General features: G+C 57.9%; 1 protein-coding gene across 1 annotated transcript; it reads left to right on the top strand.

The window, feature by feature from the left end:
• Window positions 1-8,330: 8,330 nt before the first annotated feature.
• PCDH1 (protocadherin 1) lies at window positions 8,331-18,916 on the top strand. Its single transcript, XM_075715718.1, is given in 4 exon segments — window positions 8,331-8,394; window positions 14,262-15,076; window positions 16,645-18,870; window positions 18,872-18,916. Coding segments are annotated over 4 exon segments (3,150 nt in total).
• Window positions 18,917-21,817: the final 2,901 nt, after the last annotated feature.

The raw sequence follows: 21,817 nt of genomic DNA, 5'->3' as shown, positions 1-21,817 counted from the left end.
GGAGTCTGAAGAAAGCCTCAACTCCTGGAGGAAACTACCCAGACTGGGTTGTTCTGCTTTGAGATGCTGGATGGGAGATGTGGTGGGACTAGAGACAATCTTGCTGTGGGCTTGGGGACAGGCAAACGTGCTTATGTGATCGGGGACTCACCAGCAAAAGCTGTACCTGCCAGCATGCCCTGGGGATCAGAGAACGTCTGGGAAGCCAGTATGCATGTAGATTATTTGTTGTTTGATATTTTCCCTTTAATGATTTTGTCCTAAAATAAATATATAAAAGTTCAGGGCCCTGCAGGTTGTGTCTCTTAGCAAGAGAAATGGATGACTGAGTCAGTTATTGCTTTGGAGCAATCAATGCTGTTTGTTTATCAGGATGGGCAAAGTCTAGTCTCCCTGGACACCTCTTGCTCACAGCTCCTCATGAACCTGCCCCAAAGCTGTCTCGCCACCCTGCCCACACAGCCCTGCCACCTCTCCTCTGCCTCCTTGGCCTTCCTCCTTGTGGGGAGAGCACACTCACCTGTGTGGCACCAAGCAAACCATCTGACATGCTGTTGCATGGGCCAGGGGGCGTCTCCTGAGCTTTGGGGACAGAAGTATTTTGTCAAGGAGCAAGAGGGACGAAGGCCCACACTGGATCTCAGCCTGGGGCGGTGATGCTCAAGGGCAAGCGGAAGCAGGATGTGCTGTGCACTGTGTCAGTGATGTGTCCCTCATCCTGGCACCTGGGCACAAGCAGGGAGCGTAAATGGTGAGGCCCGGTACAGAGCACAGCAATGCTCATCACATGCATCTCATCCCCGGTATGCCACCCACTGCATCCCAGATCCAGTTTATCTCCACACCAGCACGGGCACCCTGGCACAGCCACCATCCCTATGTGCCCCAGCCCCACATGAAGATCCCAACACAAGGATCCCACAGTCCAGACCTGCAGACCTCCTAGTTCAGGCTTGTTCTCTCCCTAGGGTTATGCCATTTCTGCATGGGGCCTGATCAGGGCCACTGTGGTCAGCCCTGCTGTGCAGGGATCCCACTGCTGGGAACTGCATCCCTTGTGAGAGGGTCTCGGTTAGACTTTTTCAGCAGAGTCCAGCTTGTTTGTCACTTGTTTAGCACTGCACTCCCTTGGAGTCTCACTCAAGTGTCTCTGGATTTTGCCCTGGAAGAGTGTTGGCTCTGGGATATTGCAGAGCAAACAAAGAGCAGAGATAAAGGGACAGCATGATCCCATCAGAGCAAACACAACTCTCCAACCTCCATGCCCACGACTGCAAAGGCCAAGTACTGCCATCACCTCCCACCCCAGCCCCTTGCTGGCCCCAAACCTCTGCCTGTGCTCCTGCATGGTGGTGCAGGGAGGCCACATGCCAGCCCCAGCAGGCAGCACACTGACCTCCCACCAGATACTGCCCTCATGGCCTCAGTGCTTCTCCATCGCCAGCCCATGCTGCCCTGGTCTCCCCCACCCATGAGGTCCCAGTGCCAGGGCTGCCTGTTCCTGCCTCCTGTACCCACAGTGAACTTGTTTTTACCCTGCTGATGCTCATGGTACCTTGGGGACCCTGCCTCCACCTCCCGTCTCCTCTGCTGTCTCCACCCACTAGTCTTGCCTTGGGACCCCACCTCTCAGTCTGTCCCTGCCATCTCCTGCTAAGTCCATGCTGTCCCTGAGTATTCCAACTCCTGGTGTCCATGAACATGGTCAGTCTGCCCCTGCCATGGTCTCTGCCCCACAGTCGGTACCCAGCACTCTCCCTGCCATGATGCCTGCCCCTGATGCAACCCTGAGCCCTACAGAAGCACGCTTGACAACACAGCTGGCCAGGGCTCCCTGAGACATGTCTGCCCTGCCAGAAGAGGGGGTGAGGGGAGCCCAGCCTCTCCCTTTCTCCGTATGCAGAGCAGCTCCTCTCCTGCCCAGCCCAGTCTCCATGGGCAAGTCAGAGCGTGAACCAAGTTTCCTGCTGTTGTGTCTCCCGTCCCCCGTGTAAGTCACGCTGGGCAGGGCAGGTCTGATCTGGTCTCCTCTCCCTGAGTTTCCTCCTGCCTCCCTTAGACTGCAGCCAAAAGGCACGATCTTGTGGGGAGAAGTCACGGCTACCCCGACAGCTGACAACTTCTGTTCTGAGGATGTGGAAAACTTGTTTCATGGGTGCCTGCTCATAAACAGTGTCTCCAGGGCTGGACCATCTCCCAGCAGCAGCTGGAGGCTGACTGGAGGTGGGCTTACAAGCAGGAGACCACTGGACCCTAACAAAAGCAGGAAATGGGTGTAATTCTCCTTGCAGAGAAGGTATGAATAGCAGATCCTCCAGAGGATGTAAGACCAGCTTAGAAAGCAGCAGGGACATGGTAGGTTCAGCTGATTCCTTGCAAAGTTGTGCTTCCAGAGAGCTTCTCTCTTCCTGCTCATCTCCAGCCTCTCCTTCCTTTGGGCCAGCTCTGCCAGACCCTCAGCAGCTCCCACTCTAGCAGGACATGAACCTGTGTCCTGGCCAGGGCATGGCTGAGGGTGCCTGCTCCTAAACCTGCACCCTGCCAGGTCCAGGGGTGTAGGGGTGGGGAGGCAGTGAAGGGGGCCAAAGGACCCCCCACATCTCATGCGTAGCACAGCTCACTGCTTCCTACCCAGAAGTCCTCATGCTAAGCCCCATGAGCAAGAATTTGAGTCTGTAGGGGAATAAAGAGAGTGTCAGAGGCAGGGGATGGGAGGGAGGCCACCACAGCCCAAGTCCCTGGCATGGGCATGGTGCTGGGAACAGCAGGAGTGGCCCCTTGGGGGTGGCTCACAGCCTAGGGAAGATGAGCATCCCCACAGGTTTCTGATGGTCTCTGGAAAGCTCCTCTCAAGTCTGAATTCCAAGATCAGTTTGAGCTTTGAGCACCAAAGCTCAATTTACCAGCAGGGTTTCGTTTTTGGTGCACTGCTGTTTCTACTTGAAGAAATCTCTGGTGTCACAGAGGATGAGTGGAGATTGAAGAAACCTTCCTGTTCTCTGCAGAACTCCACCTGAACCCTGAAGCAAGAGATTGATTAATCATTGCTTGAATAATTGCAGGGCACTGCAGACAATCTGTTCCCAAGGGCCTGTGAAGGGAAGGGATGAAGTGGACTATTGGGCACCTGAGAGGCCAGGGGAGGTCACTCACCCCAGCCCATTCCCATGTCAGCCTCAGAGTTGCTCCCAGAAGTTAGATTAAATGGTTTCTTTTTAAAAAAGAGATCTAGTCTCTTTACAAAAGCTTGAGCAATGCTGTGAGCTCATCATCTCCCTGAGAAAAGCTCTTCCAACCTTCAAATGCTTTCACCACTAGGCCACTGGCTTTCAATTCAAGGCTGAATCTTCCTCTTTTCAGCTCCAGCCCAGCTCTTGTTACACCTTTCTGTGGGATTTAATGGTTCCCCACTATCTTTTCCATGTGGGAGGACATAGGCCAGGTCCTCAGATCACTCAACAATATACTTTTTTAACAGGCATCATATGAGGACTGGCTTTCCAGCCTGTGGTCAGGTCTGCTGTGCTCCTTCAAGCTCTCCTGGTATTTGCCTGCCTTCCTCTGAGTGCGAGTGCCAGACGCAGCGCTCCAGCAGTGAGCTATTTACTAGCACTCCCCTTTCAGACACCCACAGCAGGGCACACCAAGTTCACTTTAGGGTACCTGTTCATGCTGATCCCTAATTCCTCTTCCACAGGTAAATCTGCATCACTAGATGAGGCATATACTCCTGGGAGGGCTTCAAATGAGCTCCCTTGGTTGCTGGTTAAAAGCCAGTGCTCTTATCTCCACCCTGCATAGGCATGCCTGGAGTCATTGCTTTCCAAGATCTAGCCTGCAGGCTTAACATGCAAGCTTCATTTCCAGATATATTCCTGTGTTTATCTGTATTCAAATGCACCCTGACCATTTAACCAGGTGATTCAGCATGAAACCATCCTTGTTCCTTTCTATCTCATCACTCTTGGTGTCATTTGCAAGCTTTACCAGCAAAGATTTCATATCTTCATCTACATAATTTATAAAAATGTTTAATAGCAGTGGACGAAGAACAGGTCCCTGGGGGGAGGTAGGTAGAAATAGTGCTACTTACTGATATCTACCCATTAGCAACTACCTCCGAGATCTGCCAGGGAAGCATTTTTAATCCATCTAATATGTGCCCTGTTAATTCCTTATAATGCAAGTTTTAATCAAAATGTCAGGTGGAAGTAAGTCAAATGCCTCGGAGAGATCTGAGTGTACTATATCAACACAATTGCCTTTCTCAACCAGACCAGTAATCCTGTCAGAAAAAGACAACAGGTTTGCGTGACAAGCCCCGCCACCCGTGCCACCACACTGTCTGCAGCTCCTCATTCTGGGGATCTCATATCATTTGTTCTTCAACCCAGGGATCCACATGTGGACCAAAAACCCACCAGAGACCAGCAAAACCCCCTGAGCTATACCCTCACCCCCTTCTCCTAGCTTATACCCATGTTTCCTCCTCATTTGCAGCGATATTTTGGGGACAGTGGTCTCTGAGGAAGGGGATGAGCTTTCAAAGCTAGATAAGGAGGTCTGTTATGCTCAGCCCCAAGGGTCCATCCCAGGAGGAGCTTCCAGGGTGGCAATGGTGTAGCCCGTGCGGCCCTAAGATGCAAAGTGGACTGAGTGCCGTGGGAGGACCAGAGCTCAGGGGCTTCCCCGGCTTGCAGGATCTTTCATCTTCCGTCACAATGAAGCTGGGCCAGATCTGCATTTGCAGCAGCCCACAGAAGCTGCCTCTGTTGTCTTATTTTTGTTATTTTTGAGAGGATATTTTAGCTCTGAGCACATTCCCTCCTGTTGCCATGGCAGCAGTGACAGGGGTTATATACCGTGAGAAAAATACCAAAATTAATGAGTGAGTGAAAGTGCAGCCGAGAGAAAAACAAGGTTAAAAAAAGAGTTAAAACAGTAATAAAAACAGTCTCCCAATAATTTGGCAGCAAGCGTCCCACAGGCAAAACAGGCAGCGACCATCCGAGCTGTCCAGCCCCTCTGTCGATCCCGGTGCAGGGGTCAGACGCTTGCATCCCGTGGCCAGTGCATCTCCAGGCTGTGCTTGCCAGTGCAGCGTGGTCCGAGGGATGTGCCTCTACCGCAGCATCCTGCTTATGCTCCAGATCAATCTGAAACAGCCCAGCCCCTTCCCCCGCAAACCTGCAGCCCTTCATTACGCAGTAGGCGTGCGGAGAAGTTCTTTAATGTGCTCATTTCCTTGCATTTGGGTTTTGAAGATCTTTTTGTTTTTAATTGTAGAAACAAGCAAATTGTCAGAACATCTGTGTTATTAGCATTTGCTGCCCAAATCGGCACTGCTGCTTCTCCTGTGGAGCCCAGAGCTGATGAGAGAGAGAACAGAAGAGCCTCTGAACTCCTTGCAGCAGACGGCAGCCAGGTTGCTGTGGGTATGTGTTGGGGAGGGGGTATTTATTCTCTTGTAAGGTTCATTTGCTCTCCATGTTTCCCTTTCTTCTTGCTTTCCCAGAGATTTAGCTGGATGCTCTTCCCTTGCAGGCTTTGTTCTTCTGACAAGGCCCTACCGGCACCACGAAGCAGCTGTCTCTGCATGATGCCAGAGCATCCCAGCACAGGGTACCCACTGTGCAGGGCAAGCCAGTGCCTCCAGCAGCATCTCCAGGGTCAGTGGCACGGCCAGCACCAGGACAGGTGGATGGGAAGGATCCAGAGGGTCTCATGAAATAACTGCAGCCAAAGCTGCAGATGGTTTCCCGTTGCTTAGACTGGCCCTGCTTTCTAGGAAATGGTGAAGACAAGGTAAGGACTGGTGATTCATACTGTAACGCCCAAGCAAAGGGAGGACAGGGAATGGCAATGCCAGCATCAGGCTTTTCTTGCTGTCAGAGGGCAAGGAGCACTCCAGCAGGAGCCTGGCTGCTTTCAAAGGCAGTGGGCAGAGGAGGAAGGTAGAGGCAGATAAATCATCCCTGGGATGCCAGGCCTCCGGAGGTCTGGACACAGTGTCCTGCCAGCTCCCCTGGCCATCAAGTGCTGCTGGCACTGCAGAAGGTTTTGCCAGGCAGCTCCTCTGGGCTGCAGAGGTGGCTCCTGAGGATAGGACACTTTTCCCCCTCACACTCTTAGAGCCTGGACCTGCCTCTCAGAAATGTGCCTGAGCAGAGGCTGCAGATGGCAGGCACCGGTCCCCCTCAAATAGGCAGCATCTAAACTGCTTGCATGCATAGCTTCCCTGGCTGCTCCCTGCGCAGCCTGCCTATTGACTGTGCCTCTTGTGAAATGGAAACCTTTGGTCACCAGCAATCTCTTAAGTTTACCTTCACTGCTCCACAGACAGCCTTGGATCCACAGTGTCACTTCCTTCGTTCTTCCCTTTGCTACAGCTCTCCAGCCCTCCAAGGAGGGTTGCCAGTGACTGATAAATTGAATCTCATGCTGCCTCCAGAGACTTTAATTCCCTCTCTCTGTCCAGATCCCCAGTTCATGCTGTATCAGCAGGATAAGCCCTGACAAACCCCACAGCTCCTTTCCCTGCCCTTCCACGGTGGGCTTGACCTTCCCTGGGTTCCCACTTCACATCTTCTGCTAAATCGGCTTCATGAGAATTGACACCCAGAAAAAAAAATGACACACAGATGCGGAGAAGCCGACATCTCTGCAGGAGCAGAGGTGGCCCTGCTACAGGAAACTCTCAGAGGAGAGCAGGGTTTTCCACCCAGAGGGGATGACTCTACAGCCCCTTTCTCCTGCTCAGCAGGAAGAAGCTGTGCCAGGGGCTGATCTTCCTTATTGCAAGGGAAAAGCAGGGCGATTTGGGCTGAGCTGGAGCCAGTGCTCCTCCGAGCAGGCCGGCACAGCCTCTAGATGGTGCAGTCATCGCAGCTGAGCTGAGCATGTGTGCAGTGAAGGGAGCTGTGCAACAGGTTGGCGTAGCTCAGCGGGTAGCAATGCTCCCATCCTCACTCTGCGGTGAAGCAGAAGGGGCTTTCCAGCATCCTGACGAGAAATCCGCACTGCAACTGGCCGAGAAGGTGGGTGCTGCTTGGTGAGGGGCCCTACAGCCCCAATGGGGTGTGTGGTCCTTGCAGGGTGTTGAGAGCCACCCCAGACTCTCCAACTGAGAGCGCTGAGGCCTTTAGCAGGGCCAGGCTGCAGATCCAGCCTGCTGGCAGGGAGCACTGGCTCTCCTCACAGGAACACAGAGGCCAACGGAGGCATTGAGGGAAGGGGCACCCCTGGAGCACACTGTCCCCAGGCCCCCTGGGACTTGTACTTGCCCATCTGTGGTCCCATGGGGGCCGGCAGGCAAGTGAAGATCCAGCTGAGGTAGCACAGCTTGTGAAGGCATCGCAAGAGCAACCAGGAGCTTGCAGGTGCTTTTGGGAGCTCGCAGGTGCTCTCTGCTCTCAAGTCCCAACACCCTGCAATAAAAGCATGATTCACCGTGGTGTGACAGGAGGGGACAGTTGCTTTTCTAGGCCCCACAACGTCACTCGGGCAGGGCTGCTGGAGCCATTGCTTGCAGCCTGCCAGGAGCCCTGCTTAGTTGGGGGGATCCGAGAAGGGGTGGGCACAGCCCCACAGTGGGCTTGCTCCCACAGAGAGGCCCTCCCCTTAGCATAGCAGAGTGCACTGCCAGCCAGGCCCTCTTTCCCCGTGCAGCAGGGCTGCAGGGGTGTGAAGCGCTGGGTGGAAAAATAAATGAGTGAATAAATAAATAATAGCACCGGGAGGGGAGCAAAAAGGGAGACCCGTCCCACACGTGTGTGGGCGAGGAGAGGAGGGGTCCCCGGGGTGAGGGGGTCCCGGGGGGCTGGGGGACCCCCCTTCTCCACGGCCACGGGGCTTGGCGCTGTGCCCGCAGCCCGGAGCCGGGCGGTGCGCGGTGCGACGGGCGGGCGGCTCTGCTCGGCAGCCGATGCCCGTTCGTCCCGGCCCGGCTGGGCCGGGGATCTGATAAGGAGCCGGAGCTCCACCTCCCCGTGGTGGCGGCGAGAGGCGGAGGCAGCGGGGAGGGGGGGAGAAGGGGCCGTGCCTGCGCTGCGCTTCCCTTGCACATCCTCACACACACCGAGGGACGGAGGCGGGCACGGACGGAGCTGCCCACCGGGGCTGCCGCCAGACCTGCCGCCGCCGCTCCGCCGGAGGAGCCGCAGCCCCGGGCCGGGGGAGGGGGGCGGTTCCCACGGGAGATTTTTTTTTTGCCCCCGCCTTTTTTCTTTGGTTTTTTTTTTTTTTTTTTTTTAATTTGGTTTTCATCCGTGGATAACGATCGAGAGGAGCCGGGGGGGTGGGGGGACCTCGGTCCCGGCGGGGAGGAGGCGATGCAGACGTCGCTGGATCAGCGCGCAAGGGGCCGGCACGGAGCGCAGCGCCGTCCGCATCCAAGTAAGAGCTGCGGCAGGGCCGGGAGCCCCCGCCCGCGGCCGCGGAGAGCTGCGGAACCGTGCGGGGCAGGGCGGGATGCCCCGGGCGGGAGCCCGCCGCTGTGCGGGAGCTCCGGGCCGGGCGGTGGCGGGAGCGGCGCTGGCGACCATCGCGCTCCCCTCCGCTCCTCTGCGCACCTCTCCGCGCCGGGGTGCGCGGGCGGCGGCACCGGGGCGCGGGACTCCGCGGGCAGCCGCGGTGGGAGGCTCCCGGTTACCCGTCCCGCCCGGCGCTGCCACTTGTTGTGCGGCGCGGAGCGGGGCCAGCCCCGGCCCGGGCAGGGTGGGTGGCGTGGGGTGGCTGTGGGTGTGCGGCTGTGCCGGGGTGAGCGCGTGGTTTTTGTTCCCGTCGGGGGTGGGTGTGGGCGTGTGTCCCCCATCCACCCCTGAGTGGGTGCGCCCGGGGTGTGAGCGCGGGTCGGGGTGCGCTGCTGCGTGGGAGCGAGAGAAGTTGCGGGTGAGCTGGGAGCCGGCTGGGAGCCGGGGCGAGCGCTGGGTGCTGGGAGCGCGGCCGTGCGTGCGTGTGCGTGTTCGTGTGTGTGTGTGCGAGAGGAGCGGGGTGAAGGGGTCGGGCAGGCGTGTGCGCCTGTGTCCGTGGCGGAGTGTCTCTGCGTGCGTGTGCCGCTGGGGTGTGGGTTACAGGAGCGGTGTGCGTGTCGACGAGCGGGCTGCGTGTGTGTGTGCGGGGAGCGGGGTGTGTGCTGGTGTGTGTTACAGAGGGGTGTGTGCGCGAGTGAGTGTGTCAGCGGGGCGTGCGTGCCTGCGCTTTAGAAAATCCCTGTTTCCCTGCCTGTACGCGAGGCTGAGTGTGAAGCCCGTGCCCGAAGAGCGGCTCCCGTGTGTTTTCCGCGGGTGTCTGCGTGTGTGCGTGTATGTGTGTGTGTGCAGTGTGTGTGCGCGGGGCTGGGGGGAGGCGCCCCGTTCATCCCCCGGGGCTCGCCGGGGAGCGGCAGAGCGCGGCGCTCCGCGCCCGGAGCCGGCGCTGCCGGGGCGCTGCCGGCTGCAGGAGTCTCATCCCGGGCAGCCCCGCCGGGGGCCGGGGAGCCTCGGCCGCAGCAGCCGAGGAGAGCAGCCCGGCCTCCATCCTCCCTCCCAGCCGGCGGGGGCGGGTGGGGGCCGGGAGCCGCGGCTCGCCGCGGCACCCTGCGAGGTAGGGGGTCCCCTATTCCCCCTCCCCAAGGCTCCCCCAACCCCTCCGGGCTGTGATCCTGGAGAAGAGCCGCTCTCGCTGCTGCCGTCTCCCTGCGGCCCTGCCGGGGTGTTTCAGGCCCGCGACATTTTTGCCTTCCCCCAGACTCCCCTCCAGGCCGGGATGGCGAACAGGACGGTGGCGGGGGGAGGGGAAGGGGGTGGACGGGGACAGGAGCCCGCAGGATCCCGGAGGCACTGTAGGGACCCCCGGCGTGGGAGGATGGGGGCTGCTGCCCTGCAGAGGCTCTGACAGGTCTCTGCCTCACTGGCTGCTGGAGTTGGAAAGGATGTGGAGATGGAGGCAGGAGGAGGGAGGGCCCTGGGCTTTGCCCTCTTCTCATCACTGTGCAGCTCCTAAGAGATGATTTTGGGGTAAAGCTGTTCACAAGCAAGTGGGGTTCCTTGTCGTGGGGTGCTCCAGCTAGGAGCACTTGGGCCCAGCCTGTATGAATGCTGAGAAGCTGCAGTGGCAGCCGGAGCCGAAAGAAACCATGGGATGTGCCACAAAATGCCCAGGATTCAGCCCATCCGTACCTTCGATGCAGGACTGAATGTCAGTGGCCATTTTTTGGACAACATGGTCCTTGATCTCAGCCCCTCTTATGGAGGGGAGCTAGTGGAGCCGTGACTAGCATTTGCTGCTTGCTTGGACATTGCTCCAGCTCCGAGCGTCAGAGCAGAGCTTTGGGGGTGGGGTGGGATTAGTACTTGTGTGTTCAGTGCAGGGTTTTGATAGACTTGTAAGCATGGCTCTGAGCCACGCAATCAGCCGTTGGGAGCAATAAGAGGGTGGACTTTGGTGCCCGTTCCCGGAGTGGTGCTGCCTTCTGTGGAATGGGGCCAAGGGGCTGTGGGAATCACAGGGAGCACAGGCTTGTTCAAGCAGTTGCTTAAATTTTCAGTGCTTTATAACCTCTCTCTCATTAGGGCTTGTTTTTTTGGGGGGTGGATGGCTGAATTCTGTAGGATTTTGCATGCCACTATCCCCCAAGAGCTTCCCAGTCATGCATTAAGCAGCGTGACTAACGTCTCTCTCATGTGGTTCAGCCTCTCTCACACTCTTCCCGTAGGGAAAATTGTGTGTGTGTAGGAATAGTTGTTTTGGGAGGGGTTTTTATTTTTAAGTGCTCTGTGCTCTGCCAGCAGGTTGGAAAAAGGTGCCTGGCACTGGAGAAGAAAGTGTGGGATGGTCCTCAGATCCCATGGGAAAATAGCCTGATGCCTTGGACTGGCCCCTGGGAAGCCTCTGTCTCCTGCACAGACGTGCTTTTCCCCAGTGGTGGCAGCTTCCGCCTCCTCCTCCTCCTCACACCCAGCTCTGGGCACTCACGTCTGCGCTGTGTCATTTGCACCCCTAGGTGCCAAGCAGGATTCCTTACCCCAGTGAAGCTGGGGCCCCTCACACCCACTGGCAGTCCATTGTGGGGCAATGGTCCCACTCGTTTTCCCAGCCTTTCTCTTCCTCCAGCCTCCCTGCTTTGGAGGTTTCCTTCAGCTGTGGGAATGGGGCTTGGGTTCAGGCTCCAGCCCCTTTCTTGGAGCAGAAAGCATGGGTGCTGGGCACCCTTGGGTGACTCCCTTCCTCCTTCAGGCTGGCACAGGACTCCTGGCATTTCCAGCTCCTGGGGCCCTCCCTCCCAGCTCAGTCAGGGCCATGTGAGGCATTGCCCCACGTTGGGACTTTCACGTTTACCTGTGATCTTCCACCTCACATCAAGGCTTAGTCAGAATGGCACTACGTCATCAGCAGTCGCAGCCCAGCCTAGTGCAAACAGGCTTGTGCAAACAGTCTGGTGGCGGGTGTGGGTGCCAGTCCTGGCCAGGGCATCCTCTGGGAGCGCCTTCCCAGTAGCCAGGTCTGCCGGTCTTCCCCTTTTCACTGTCCTCACCGCACAGCCATTTCGAAAGGGAGCACAGGGCAATGGGATGATGAAGCTTAGTGTGGATTCAGACACCCTGTGAAGGCAGGTGGATGTGTGGCGGGGGGTCTGGTGCAAGTGCACATGCATGCGGCGGGCAGACATGCTTGTGACCCGCCTGGGGAGTGCACATGCACACGGTGCAAGTACCCCAGCACAGGGTGACATCACACAAGTGCACACCTGGTGGTGACGAGGGCATGCGTACAGGCTCCCCCCATGCAGGCACATGCATTGCTTGGTGCACACACATATGCGCTCGGTGCAGGAAAGCGAACTCGTGCCTGGTGCAGAGGCTGTCCCAGTGCAGGCACGGATATGGTCCTTGTGGTGCGTGCACACATGTGGCACGCCTGCACACCCTGCTAGTGCACGTGTGTATATATATGCTTTTGCCTACAGACACACAGTTGTGCTCTGGGCAGGTGCACATACACCCAAATGCTCATACTGCACAGACGGATATGTGCACACTCAGTGCAGACACACAAGTGTTCACGTATATGCATTACTGGGTTTTGGCTGTATTGATGCAGAGATGTGTTGCATTTCTGCTCAGCTTCTTACCTCCTCCATCCTCAGCCCTGTGCAGGGATGGAAGAAAGCTTGTTTGCCTCTTCCCTTCCTCCTGGGGATATACATCTCAGAGGTATCTGCACACGTCACTGGTCTGGACAGTTATGCATGCCCTCAGCATACCTCTTCTTTGCCTGAAGGATGCTTGCAGGACAAGGGAGCAGACTCAAGCTAGGCTTCAGGACCATAGTTTTGTCTCCAGAAACAGAGATGTATTTTCACCTGTGGAGGGAGAGCTCCTGTCTTCCATGCCACCGAGGAGGCACTCGTCCATGGGGAAGTGGAGGGGTGGAGGGACTGGGAACTTCTGGCTTGTGGGAAGTACCAGGGTGGACAGTGCAGGATGCTTGACTTGTTGAGGATCTGTATGATGTTGGGGTAACCAGGAATTAGGCACTTGCTATGTGGCACCACAGAGGGGAGATGGTGGAGGAGTGCTCACCCATCCCACAGGCTGGCCGCAGAGTATGGAGAGAGCAAGCGATGGGGGTGGTGGGAGAGGATTGCTGCTGTGGGGCCATGAGAGATGCTTGTGGCTGTTGATTTTAGGGCATCCAACCACTGGGCTTTCTGGGTGCTGGTGAGCTGGTCTGCACCTCTTCACGCTCATGGCTCAGCAGAAGCTGTGTAGGTGTGCCTGGACCCTGGAGGAAGGTGTGTTCCCAGAACAGAAAGTGGGGGGACAGGAAAGCTGGTGGCCAGGCACAGCACTATGCAGAGGCTTGGTGACAGGGCATGTGGCTTCGCGCAGAAGGGGACAGTCTCCATGGGGCTGGCAGTGTGCCTGGCACTGCCTCTGCAGTGTGTGCATACTGGGAGGACGTTTCCAGTGGCTGGGTGCCTGCAGTGCAGCGTGTGCAGTGTGTCTCTGCAATGCAGGGCAGCAGTGCTTCTGTCACTGCCTCTGCAGTGGGTGGGGTGGACATTGGCACTGGGTGGGCAGTGCAGGGCTGTCCCTGCGGGGCAGGATAGGCACCCAGTGTGTACATGCAGTGCCCCAGTCTGGAGTGGGAGGGAATGGGAAGGAACAGTGTGTCTGCAGTGAGTGAAGGGAACAGTATTTGCTGGCGCAGGGTGTGGGGTTGCCTAGTGACTGTGCAGCAGAGGGGAGATGCTGTGCCTAACATTGCAGTGTGCTGGGGCTGTGCAGTGCCGCTGCTTTTCGGGAAGGCATGCGGTCTGTCCTGTGGGGTATGTCTGCACTGCAGTGCAGGGTGGGCAGTGAGTCTGTGTCCACCTAATACAGTGGTGGGCAGTGCTCCTCTTTCTGTGAGGTGCATGCAGTGCAGGATGGATGATGCACGGGGCTCCTGCATCCCTGCAGTGCTGGATGGGCAATGCCTTCATATCTTGCAGTGCGAGGCTGGCAGTGCTGCTGTGTTGGCAGTGCAGGGAGGGAGGTGCTGCTCTGTCCCTGCTGTGGCAGTGCCACCCTGTGTCCCTGCCAGGATGGATAGGTGGTATTCCTGCAGTGCAGGCAGTGCACTGAATCCCTGTCATGATGGATGGGAGGTAGCTCTGTATCCTGGCAGTGCCCCATGTCCCTGCAGTGCTGGGTGGGTGGCAGCCCTGCATCCCTGCAGGGCTGGCAGATGCATGCAGTGCCTCTGTGTCCCTGCCGTGCATGGGAGGCAGTGCCCCTGCAGTGCATGGCACACAATGCTCCTGTGTTTCTCTGGTGAGAAGCTGTCTCTGAGCCTGGCTGGCTCCCATCGGGTTGCTGGCAGCAGGCTGTGTGCAGTCCACCCTGTTAGTGTGCCTCATTGGGTCTAATTACAGTTCGCGTGGTGACGAAGAGGGTGGACAGTGGCAGGAGTGGCTTCCTGCAAGTGACAGGAAGCCAGGACTGAGGTTTCAATGACTGGGTTGCTCACTCGAGCAGGGCGTTGCAGGAACTTTGCAAGCCAGGACCGGTTCTCCCGGGCACTTGCTTGTGGAGGCTGCCAGGAGACCACAGCTGGGGCCAGCTCTGCCAGGCAAGCCCCTGAAGCCCCTTCCTTTTGGGGGGCTGCTTTGGGACCACGTGCAGTCCTGCATGACACAAGGGGTGCACCCAAAAGGATACGCCACGGAAGTGGGCTGGGGCGGAGCGGTCCCAGGGGCCTGACGTTGCCTAACCTCCAGTGTCTGCGTCTTCTTCCAGCTCCCCTGCAGGGCAGGATGAAACCGCTGGCATCCTGCCTGGGCCTGTGGCTCCTCTTCCAGCTACCTGCCCTGGTCTCTGGGACGCGTGTGGTCTACAAAGTGCAGGAGGAACAACCCCCCAACACTCTCATAGGGAGCCTGGCCTCTGACTATGGCTTCCCGGACGTAGGGCACCTCTACAAGCTGGAAGTGGGGGCCCCGTACCTACGTGTGGATGGCAAGACTGGGGACATCTACACCACAGAGACCTCCATCGACCGGGAGAGCTTGCGTGACTGCCAGCACACTCTGCCCGGACAGCCCTGCTTCCTGGAGTTTGAAGTGTCCATCACTGACCTGATCTTGAGCAACAGCCCACGCTTGCTCGAGGGGCAGATAGAGGTGCTCGATATCAATGACAACACCCCCAACTTTGCCTCGCCCGTTCTTACCCTCTCCATCCCTGAAAACACCAACATTGGGACACTCTTCCCCATCCCCCTGGCCATGGACCGGGACTCAGGCCCCAACGGTGTTGCCTCCTATGAGCTGACGGCTGGTCCGGAGGCGCAGGAGCTCTTTGGGCTGCAGGTGGCGGAGGATCAGGATGAGAAGCAGCCACAGCTGATCGTCATGGGGAACCTGGACCGGGAGCAGTGGGACTCCTATGATCTGACCATCAAGGTGCAGGATGGAGGCAATCCACCACGGGCAAGCAGCGCCCTGCTTCGCATCACCATCCTGGACGTGAATGACAACGCACCCAAGTTTGAGAAGGCCTTGTACGAGGCAGAACTCTCCGAAAACAGCCCTGTGGGGCACTCCGTCCTCCAGGTGAGTGTGGGGGCTTTCTTCTCCCCAGCTCCTCCTGCCTGGCTGCATCAGGGACAACCCAGGGAGCATTTTTATGGCCGCTTGCTGCCATGGTTCCTCAAGGGAGGAGGCAGTCTAGAAGGGTTGCAAGCCATAGGAGCCCACAGTGTCACCCAGGGCCAGCAGCAGGCAGGTCCCTGGGATGTCACATCTGCTAAAATGAGGTTGGAAAGGCTGCACAGGAAGGTGCAGCAAGAGCGGGGGCTGCAGGATGCAACTGAGGGGCAGCAGCAGGGCTGGCGGGTATGCGGGAGCAAGGCTCCAGGTTACGGGGGGGGCTGGGACCCGAGGTCCACGGCGAGTCTGGCTTCATGCCAGACCAGTCTCAATGCTGCCTGCAGAGAAGACACAGACCCTTTCATAAGTTGCATTCCCTTGGCTGCTCCATGGAAACTCAGGCTCACACAGGAGATGGGGGGCAGGCAGCATCCCTGCTGCCTGTCTCGGGGGGCTGCCCATGGCTCTGGGGGTGCCTTGCTGTCTGCAGGGGCCAGGGGCTCTGCCCCATCTCAGGCAGTGGTGCAAAGTGGCCTGGTGACCTGAGGGGGTGGGTCTTGGTGGATTTGGCTTGGAGGGGGCATTGAGATGATAGTAGCTGACATCTGTTTATCTGCAGCTGCCATCTTAATAAGCGGAGTGCGGCCAGCTCTCATCTGCTTGCTAATTCTGATGTGAATTTTTTAAGAATTCATTTTTCACTGTTAAGAGAATGGAAGTTGGAAGCAGATAAGGGAGCCACACGGCCGGGAGGAGAATAGGCTGAGATGCTGCTGCTGCCATTGCTCAGCTTTTATCTTTCAGGGGGAAAATGACTTCCGCCTTTTTTGTGAGTGGAGGTAAAAGGTGGAATTTACATTTAACAACTTTCGTTCTCCATCCAAATCTGCTGAGCAAGATAACGGCAGAGCAGCAAATGGTGCAGAGAAGAGGCTGCTCGGAGAGCCGATTAGGGAGGCAAATGTTAGACAAACCTCATCTTCTTTAGAAAGCAAATAATAGGTGTAGAGGCAGTTTTATGTGAATGCAGAGCTCCTGACAGGCGGGCAGGGATGGCTGGTGCCATGCAGAGCTTAAGCAGCCCCTGTCCCCAGTTGGCTGCATCCCTGAATGCCAGGATGGAGTTGCTGCGGCTCTGCACATCCTTGCCTCCTTCCTCATCCTCACTTCGAGCCCCTATTTGGGGAGGGTTGTGCAGAGCAGGTGCAGCCAGAACTCTCCCTCCACACTGCTGTCTGGGTCATGGTGACGAGGGTTCCCGGAGGATTCCCTGCATGCCAGAGCTGGCCAAGAGGGGAGTGCAGCCGACTGGCCCAGCCGGTTTCACAGGAAAAGCAAGGAAGAACCTCTGTGCTGGAGGGCCACTCCCAGCCACTCTGCCGGTCCCAGGCTCTTTGCCCCCCAGAAGAGGAAATCCAGGTTTTTCCCCACCAGCAGTTCCCAAAGGAGGCTGCAGTGGGCAGCGTGGCGGTTTGCGGAAGGGCTTGCATCACCTTGCTCTCCTGCTTACTGTTTCTCCCTCCATCCTGCAGGTGAAAGCCAATGACTCAGACCAGGGCGCCAATGCTGAAATTGATTACTCCTTCCACCAAGCCTCGGACATGGTGCGCCGTCTGCTGCGCCTGGACCGCACCACAGGGCTTATCACCGTGCAGGGGCCCATCGACCGTGAGGACATCAACATCCTCAAGTTCTCCGTCATGGCCAAGGACAAGGGGGCCAACCCCAAGAGCGCCCGCACGCAGGTGGTGGTCACCATCAAGGACATGAATGACAATGCACCCTCCATAGAGATACGGGGCATTGGGCTTGTCACCCACCAGGATGGCATGGCGAACATCTCGGAGGACGTGCCAGTAGAGACAGCAGTGGCTCTGGTGCAGGTGTCCGACCGAGATGAGGGTGAAAATGCTGTGGTCACCTGCGTGGTGGCTGGTGATGTCCCATTCCAGCTGCGGCAGGCTAGTGAAACAGGGAGTGACAGCAAGAAGAAATACTTCCTGCAGACCACCACACCACTGGACTACGAGTCGGTAAAGGAGTACACGATTGAGATTGTGGCAGTGGACTCAGGAAACCCACCCCTCTCCAGCACCAACTCTTTGAAGGTGCAGGTGGTGGATGTGAATGACAATGCGCCTGTCTTCAGCCAGAGCTTCACTGAGGTAGCCTTCCCTGAGAACAATGAACCCGACGACCTGGTGATGGAGGTGAGCGCCAGCGATGCTGACAGTGGCTCCAATGCCAAGCTGGTTTACTCCCTGGTGACGGATCCCTCCTCCAAGGGCTCCTTCACCATTGACCCCGACTCTGGGGAGATCCGGGTGAAGGCGGTGCTGGACCGAGAGCAGCGGGAGCGCTACGAGTTCTTGGTGGTGGCGGCAGACAAGGGAAGCCCCAGCCTCAAGGGCACAGCATCTGTGGCCATCAACGTCATGGACAGGAATGACAATGACCCCAAGTTCATGCTGAGTGGCTACAACTTCTCAGTGATGGAGAACATGCCGCCCCTCAGCCCTGTGGGCATGGTGACAGTGATCGATGCTGACAAAGGAGAAAACGCCCGTATCCAGCTGTCGGTGGAGCAAGACAATGGAGATTTTGTCATCCAGAATGGCACTGGCACCATCCTCTCCAGCATCTCTTTTGACCGGGAGCAGCAGAGCACGTACACTTTCCGACTCAAGGCGGTGGACGGTGGGGATCCTCCCAGGTCTGCCTACGTGGGGGTGACCATCAATGTCTTGGATGAGAATGATAACGCCCCCTTCATCACTTCACCCTCCAATGCCACCTACAAACACATCCTGCCTCACACCAGCCCTGGACAGCAGGTTAGCAAGGTCAAGGCAGAAGACATTGACTCTGGTGTCAATGCAGAGCTGACCTACAGCATCACAGGAGGCAATCCCTTTGAGCTCTTCCAGATCTCCCCGCACAGTGGAGACATAACCCTGGAGAAGGAGATCCTGCGCAAGCACCATGGCCTGCACCGCTTGGTAGTTCGCGTCAACGACAAGGGCAAGCCCTCCCGGCACGGCACGGCGCTGGTGCACTTCTATGTCAATGAGACACTGGCCAACCGCACGCTGCTGGACACTCTAGTGGGGCACAGCCTGGACACACCGCTTGACATAGACATCGCTGGAGACCCTGAATACGAGCGCAGCAAGCAGCGAAGCAACATTCTCTTTGGAGTCATTGCTGGCATTGTGGCCGTCACCCTGGTCATCGTGCTGGTCATCCTGGTGCGCTACTGCCGGCAGCGGGAGGCCAAGAGCGGCTACCAGGCAGGCAAGAAGGAGACCAAGGACCTGTATGCACCCAAGCAGGCCAGCAAGAGCAGTAAGAGCAAGAGCAAGGTGAAGAAGAGCAAGTCCCCGAAGCCACCGAAGCCCACAGAGGATGAGGAGGAGACGGGGCTGCAGAAATCACTTAAGTTCAACCTCATGAACGACTCTGTCAGCGACAGCCCCCGAATTCACCTGCCCCTCAACTACCCGCCGGGCAGCCCAGACCTGGGTCGCCACTACCGCTCCAACTCACCGCTGCCCTCCATCCAGCTGCAGCCTCAGTCACCCTCTGCCTCCAAGAAGCATCAAGTGGTGCAGGACCTGCCAGCCACCAACACCTTTGTTGGCACCGGGGACAGCAACTCGACAGGCTCCGAGCAGTACTCGGACTACAGCTACCGCACCAATCCCCAGAAATACACCAACAAGCAGGTAGGAGAGCTCATCCTGAGGCCGGCAGCGGCCCCCCCCCCTGCACCAGGGAGCCATCTGGACAGAGGTGTGGGAGTGAGCATGGACTGGCCCCCAGCCCTGCATGCATGGTCTGGGGCGCTGGTGAAGGACTACCCTGGAGCTGAGCCACGGAGCCTGGTCATAGGGTGGGGAGGGGATGGGTGTGAGAAGGTGTCAAATTTGTCGGAGCCCTTGTCAGAGCGCCCGGGGCTGGGTCCTGGTGCGCTGCCTGGGTGATGGTGATGCGAAGGGCGCTGCATGTGTGTGCCTCTGCATGTGGAGCTCTGGGGAGGGAATCCCGCCTGCCTGGGTCACCTTTGGGGACTGGCTCTAAGAGCACTGAGGAGGGCAATGACCACCCTCCCATCCATCCCTCTGCTTGGGCTGACTTGTGGGGAGGAGAGACTGGTGCTACTCCTGCCACAGCTCTGGGCAGCCAGTTTCCAGCCCTGCCCCTGTCTGGGGAGCACTGAGGAAGGCGCTAACCTTGCTGTTCCCAGCCCGGCTGTACAGCTGAACCTTTCACCATCCCTGCACAAAGCTGCCCAAAAGGGAGTTTTACACCCGCCGTCGCTGCCCAGGCAGGTGAAGCTGGGTGGAGGAGCAAAGCTCTGCCTTTTTCCCAGGCTCAGGCTCTGACTTCCCCCAGGCTTGGGCCCTCTGCCATAGCCGGAATGGTGAAAACCGGGCTTCCCTTAGCGCAAGCATCAGGCCTGGAGCTATGGCTCTGCAGGAGCCGTGCTGCAGGTGCTGTGGAGGAGGAGAGTGGATCCCGGTGACCAGGGTGCTTTCTTCAGGCAGCATGGGTCCGGCCGTGTGCTGGGGCTGGGGCCAGGTCTTGTGCTCAGGGCTGGAGGAGTGGGGCACCAGGGTTTCTGCTGTGTGCTGCGGTTGGGTCACTGCTCTTGGTCTACCCACGGGTTTCTGCTGCGTGCTGGGCAGGGTGGAGGTAGGTCTTGGCTGCGGACTGCGAAGGGTTGCTCGCTGGTGTGCACTGGAGCTTGTAGATGTCCCAGGAGGTCGTGGGATGAGCCCAGAGCTTGCAGGACCCTCTTTGGCTGTCTGGCCAGTTAGCTTGCATCATGTTTCTGCTTTGGCGCCTGTTGGGTCTATCCTTAACTTAGCTAGGGAGGGAGATGGGGGATGAGTGCCTGTGGCTTTGCCTTTTTCCTGGGGCCCCGTGGGTGAGGACTTTCCACTCCCCTACCATGCTGTACCCTCTGTGCCCTATGGAGACCCCTGGTCCCTTCTTTGTATCCCAGTGAGCGGCAGGCTGGGCTCCTGCCATGGGGCTGGGCTCAGCTGCCCTGTTGGATTTGACTTCAATAAAGTTTTCTATTTTTGACCAGTTGTGCCTTATTTTCCCTGCTGCCCCTGAAGATGCTCTTGCTCCCAGAAATTTCCCAGGCATATTTTCCATGTCCTTAGCCACCGGAGCACCCAGACACTGCACCACCCAGAAGTGATGCTCCCATGGGCCAGACATCTCCACAAACTCTCCACCGTGCCCCAGTGTGGCCAGTCCGGAAGCCTCATGGTACTGAACCCCTCCCCAGATTGGTATCTCCCATCTCCAGTCACTGCCTGGCCCTCTAAGGAGACAGCTTCCACCAGGACATGGTTCACAACACATGCATGTACATACACACTCACATGTACATGTGTGGGCGTGGAGGCAGTCTGAGCCACGGGCCAGACAGCCCACCTTTCTTCCACTCCAACATCCCCCTGCATAGCTTCTCCTGGTTCATCCCCATGTTCTTTTGAGACCCACCCATGTCCCAAAGCCAGCACATGGAGGAACAGATCCCCGCCACACAGTGCCTGGCTAGCATGACCCAAATCCTGTTGGCGAGGGCTGAAAGACGCCTGCCTCTCACCCACTGCAGTGCTGGAATGAGGACGCACGTGGTTGCAGATGGAGCCTTGGTGCATCAGCAGCACCAGGAAGAAGCACCCGAAGCAAGGCGCTCCCCCCACCCTGGGATGCGATGGGCACCCTTGCAGCAAAGGAGAGGTCCTCCCAGGCAGACTTGCTGGCGGTGGCAGGACTGCAGGCAGGCGATGGAGCCAGGTGGACATGCTCCCCATAAAGATGTCTCTGCACCTCCTGGTGGGCAGGTTGGGGGCGATGCTGCTGCCACGGGGCTTGCTCAGGCTCTTGTCTCCAGTGGGTGGGAGAGAGGATGGGTCTTGGTGGGCAGGAGCAGCACAGCACCCCTTCCCAGGCCCTGGATGGGACCATCCTGCACCCCCCTCCCTCCAGCCAAGCATCACATCCAGGGACCCCCTCCCTAGCCACCCCTTCCTCTTTCTCACAGTTTTTCTTTAGACTGGGACAGACATCCCTGCACCCGTCACACCAGCTTCACCTTTTCCCCAGGGGCTCCAACCGGCTGCACCAGGCTGCTGCAGAAGAGGAGCTCTGGTGCTGGGAGAGATTAGATCATCCGGGGAAACCAGTGGTTCTGGCTTTGGTGGTTTCAGCCCTGTGCCAGCCTTGGCTCTCCCAGCCTCCTAGTTTGTTTTGCTAACAGCATAAGGTTTTATCTTGAACCGTCCAGGAAGTGTCTGGGCCTCCTAGGCAGGCAGGGCTGGGACCTGCGGGGAGATGCGATGGCTGCAGAGGAGGAAAGGAGACACCAGCAACCACCTAAATAACTAGTCCCTGCAGGGCTGGGTAGGGCAGTCTGGGGGCTTGGCTCAGTGTTGCTATCTGCTTGCCTTTGGGAACTTTCTGAGAGAAGTTTCCCTTCCTTCCTTGTTCTCGGCAACTCTTTGATGAACCTGGGGTGAGAACACGACCTCTCAGATGCTGGTGTGGGGAATGTCTCCCAGGCTCCATCCTTTGGGGCTTTTTTATACCGGGGGGGGGGGGGGGAGGGGCAGGCTATGCTACATCCTTTCCTGGCTACACAAACCCAAGACTGCCCCAGGTCCTTACAGTCCCCCACCAGCT

The sequence above is a fragment of the Pelecanus crispus genome, chromosome 8, assembly GCF_030463565.1.
Source record: "Pelecanus crispus isolate bPelCri1 chromosome 8, bPelCri1.pri, whole genome shotgun sequence".
NCBI lineage: Eukaryota > Metazoa > Chordata > Aves > Pelecaniformes > Pelecanidae > Pelecanus > Pelecanus crispus.
This window is presented reverse-complemented; position numbering and strand designations above follow the sequence as displayed.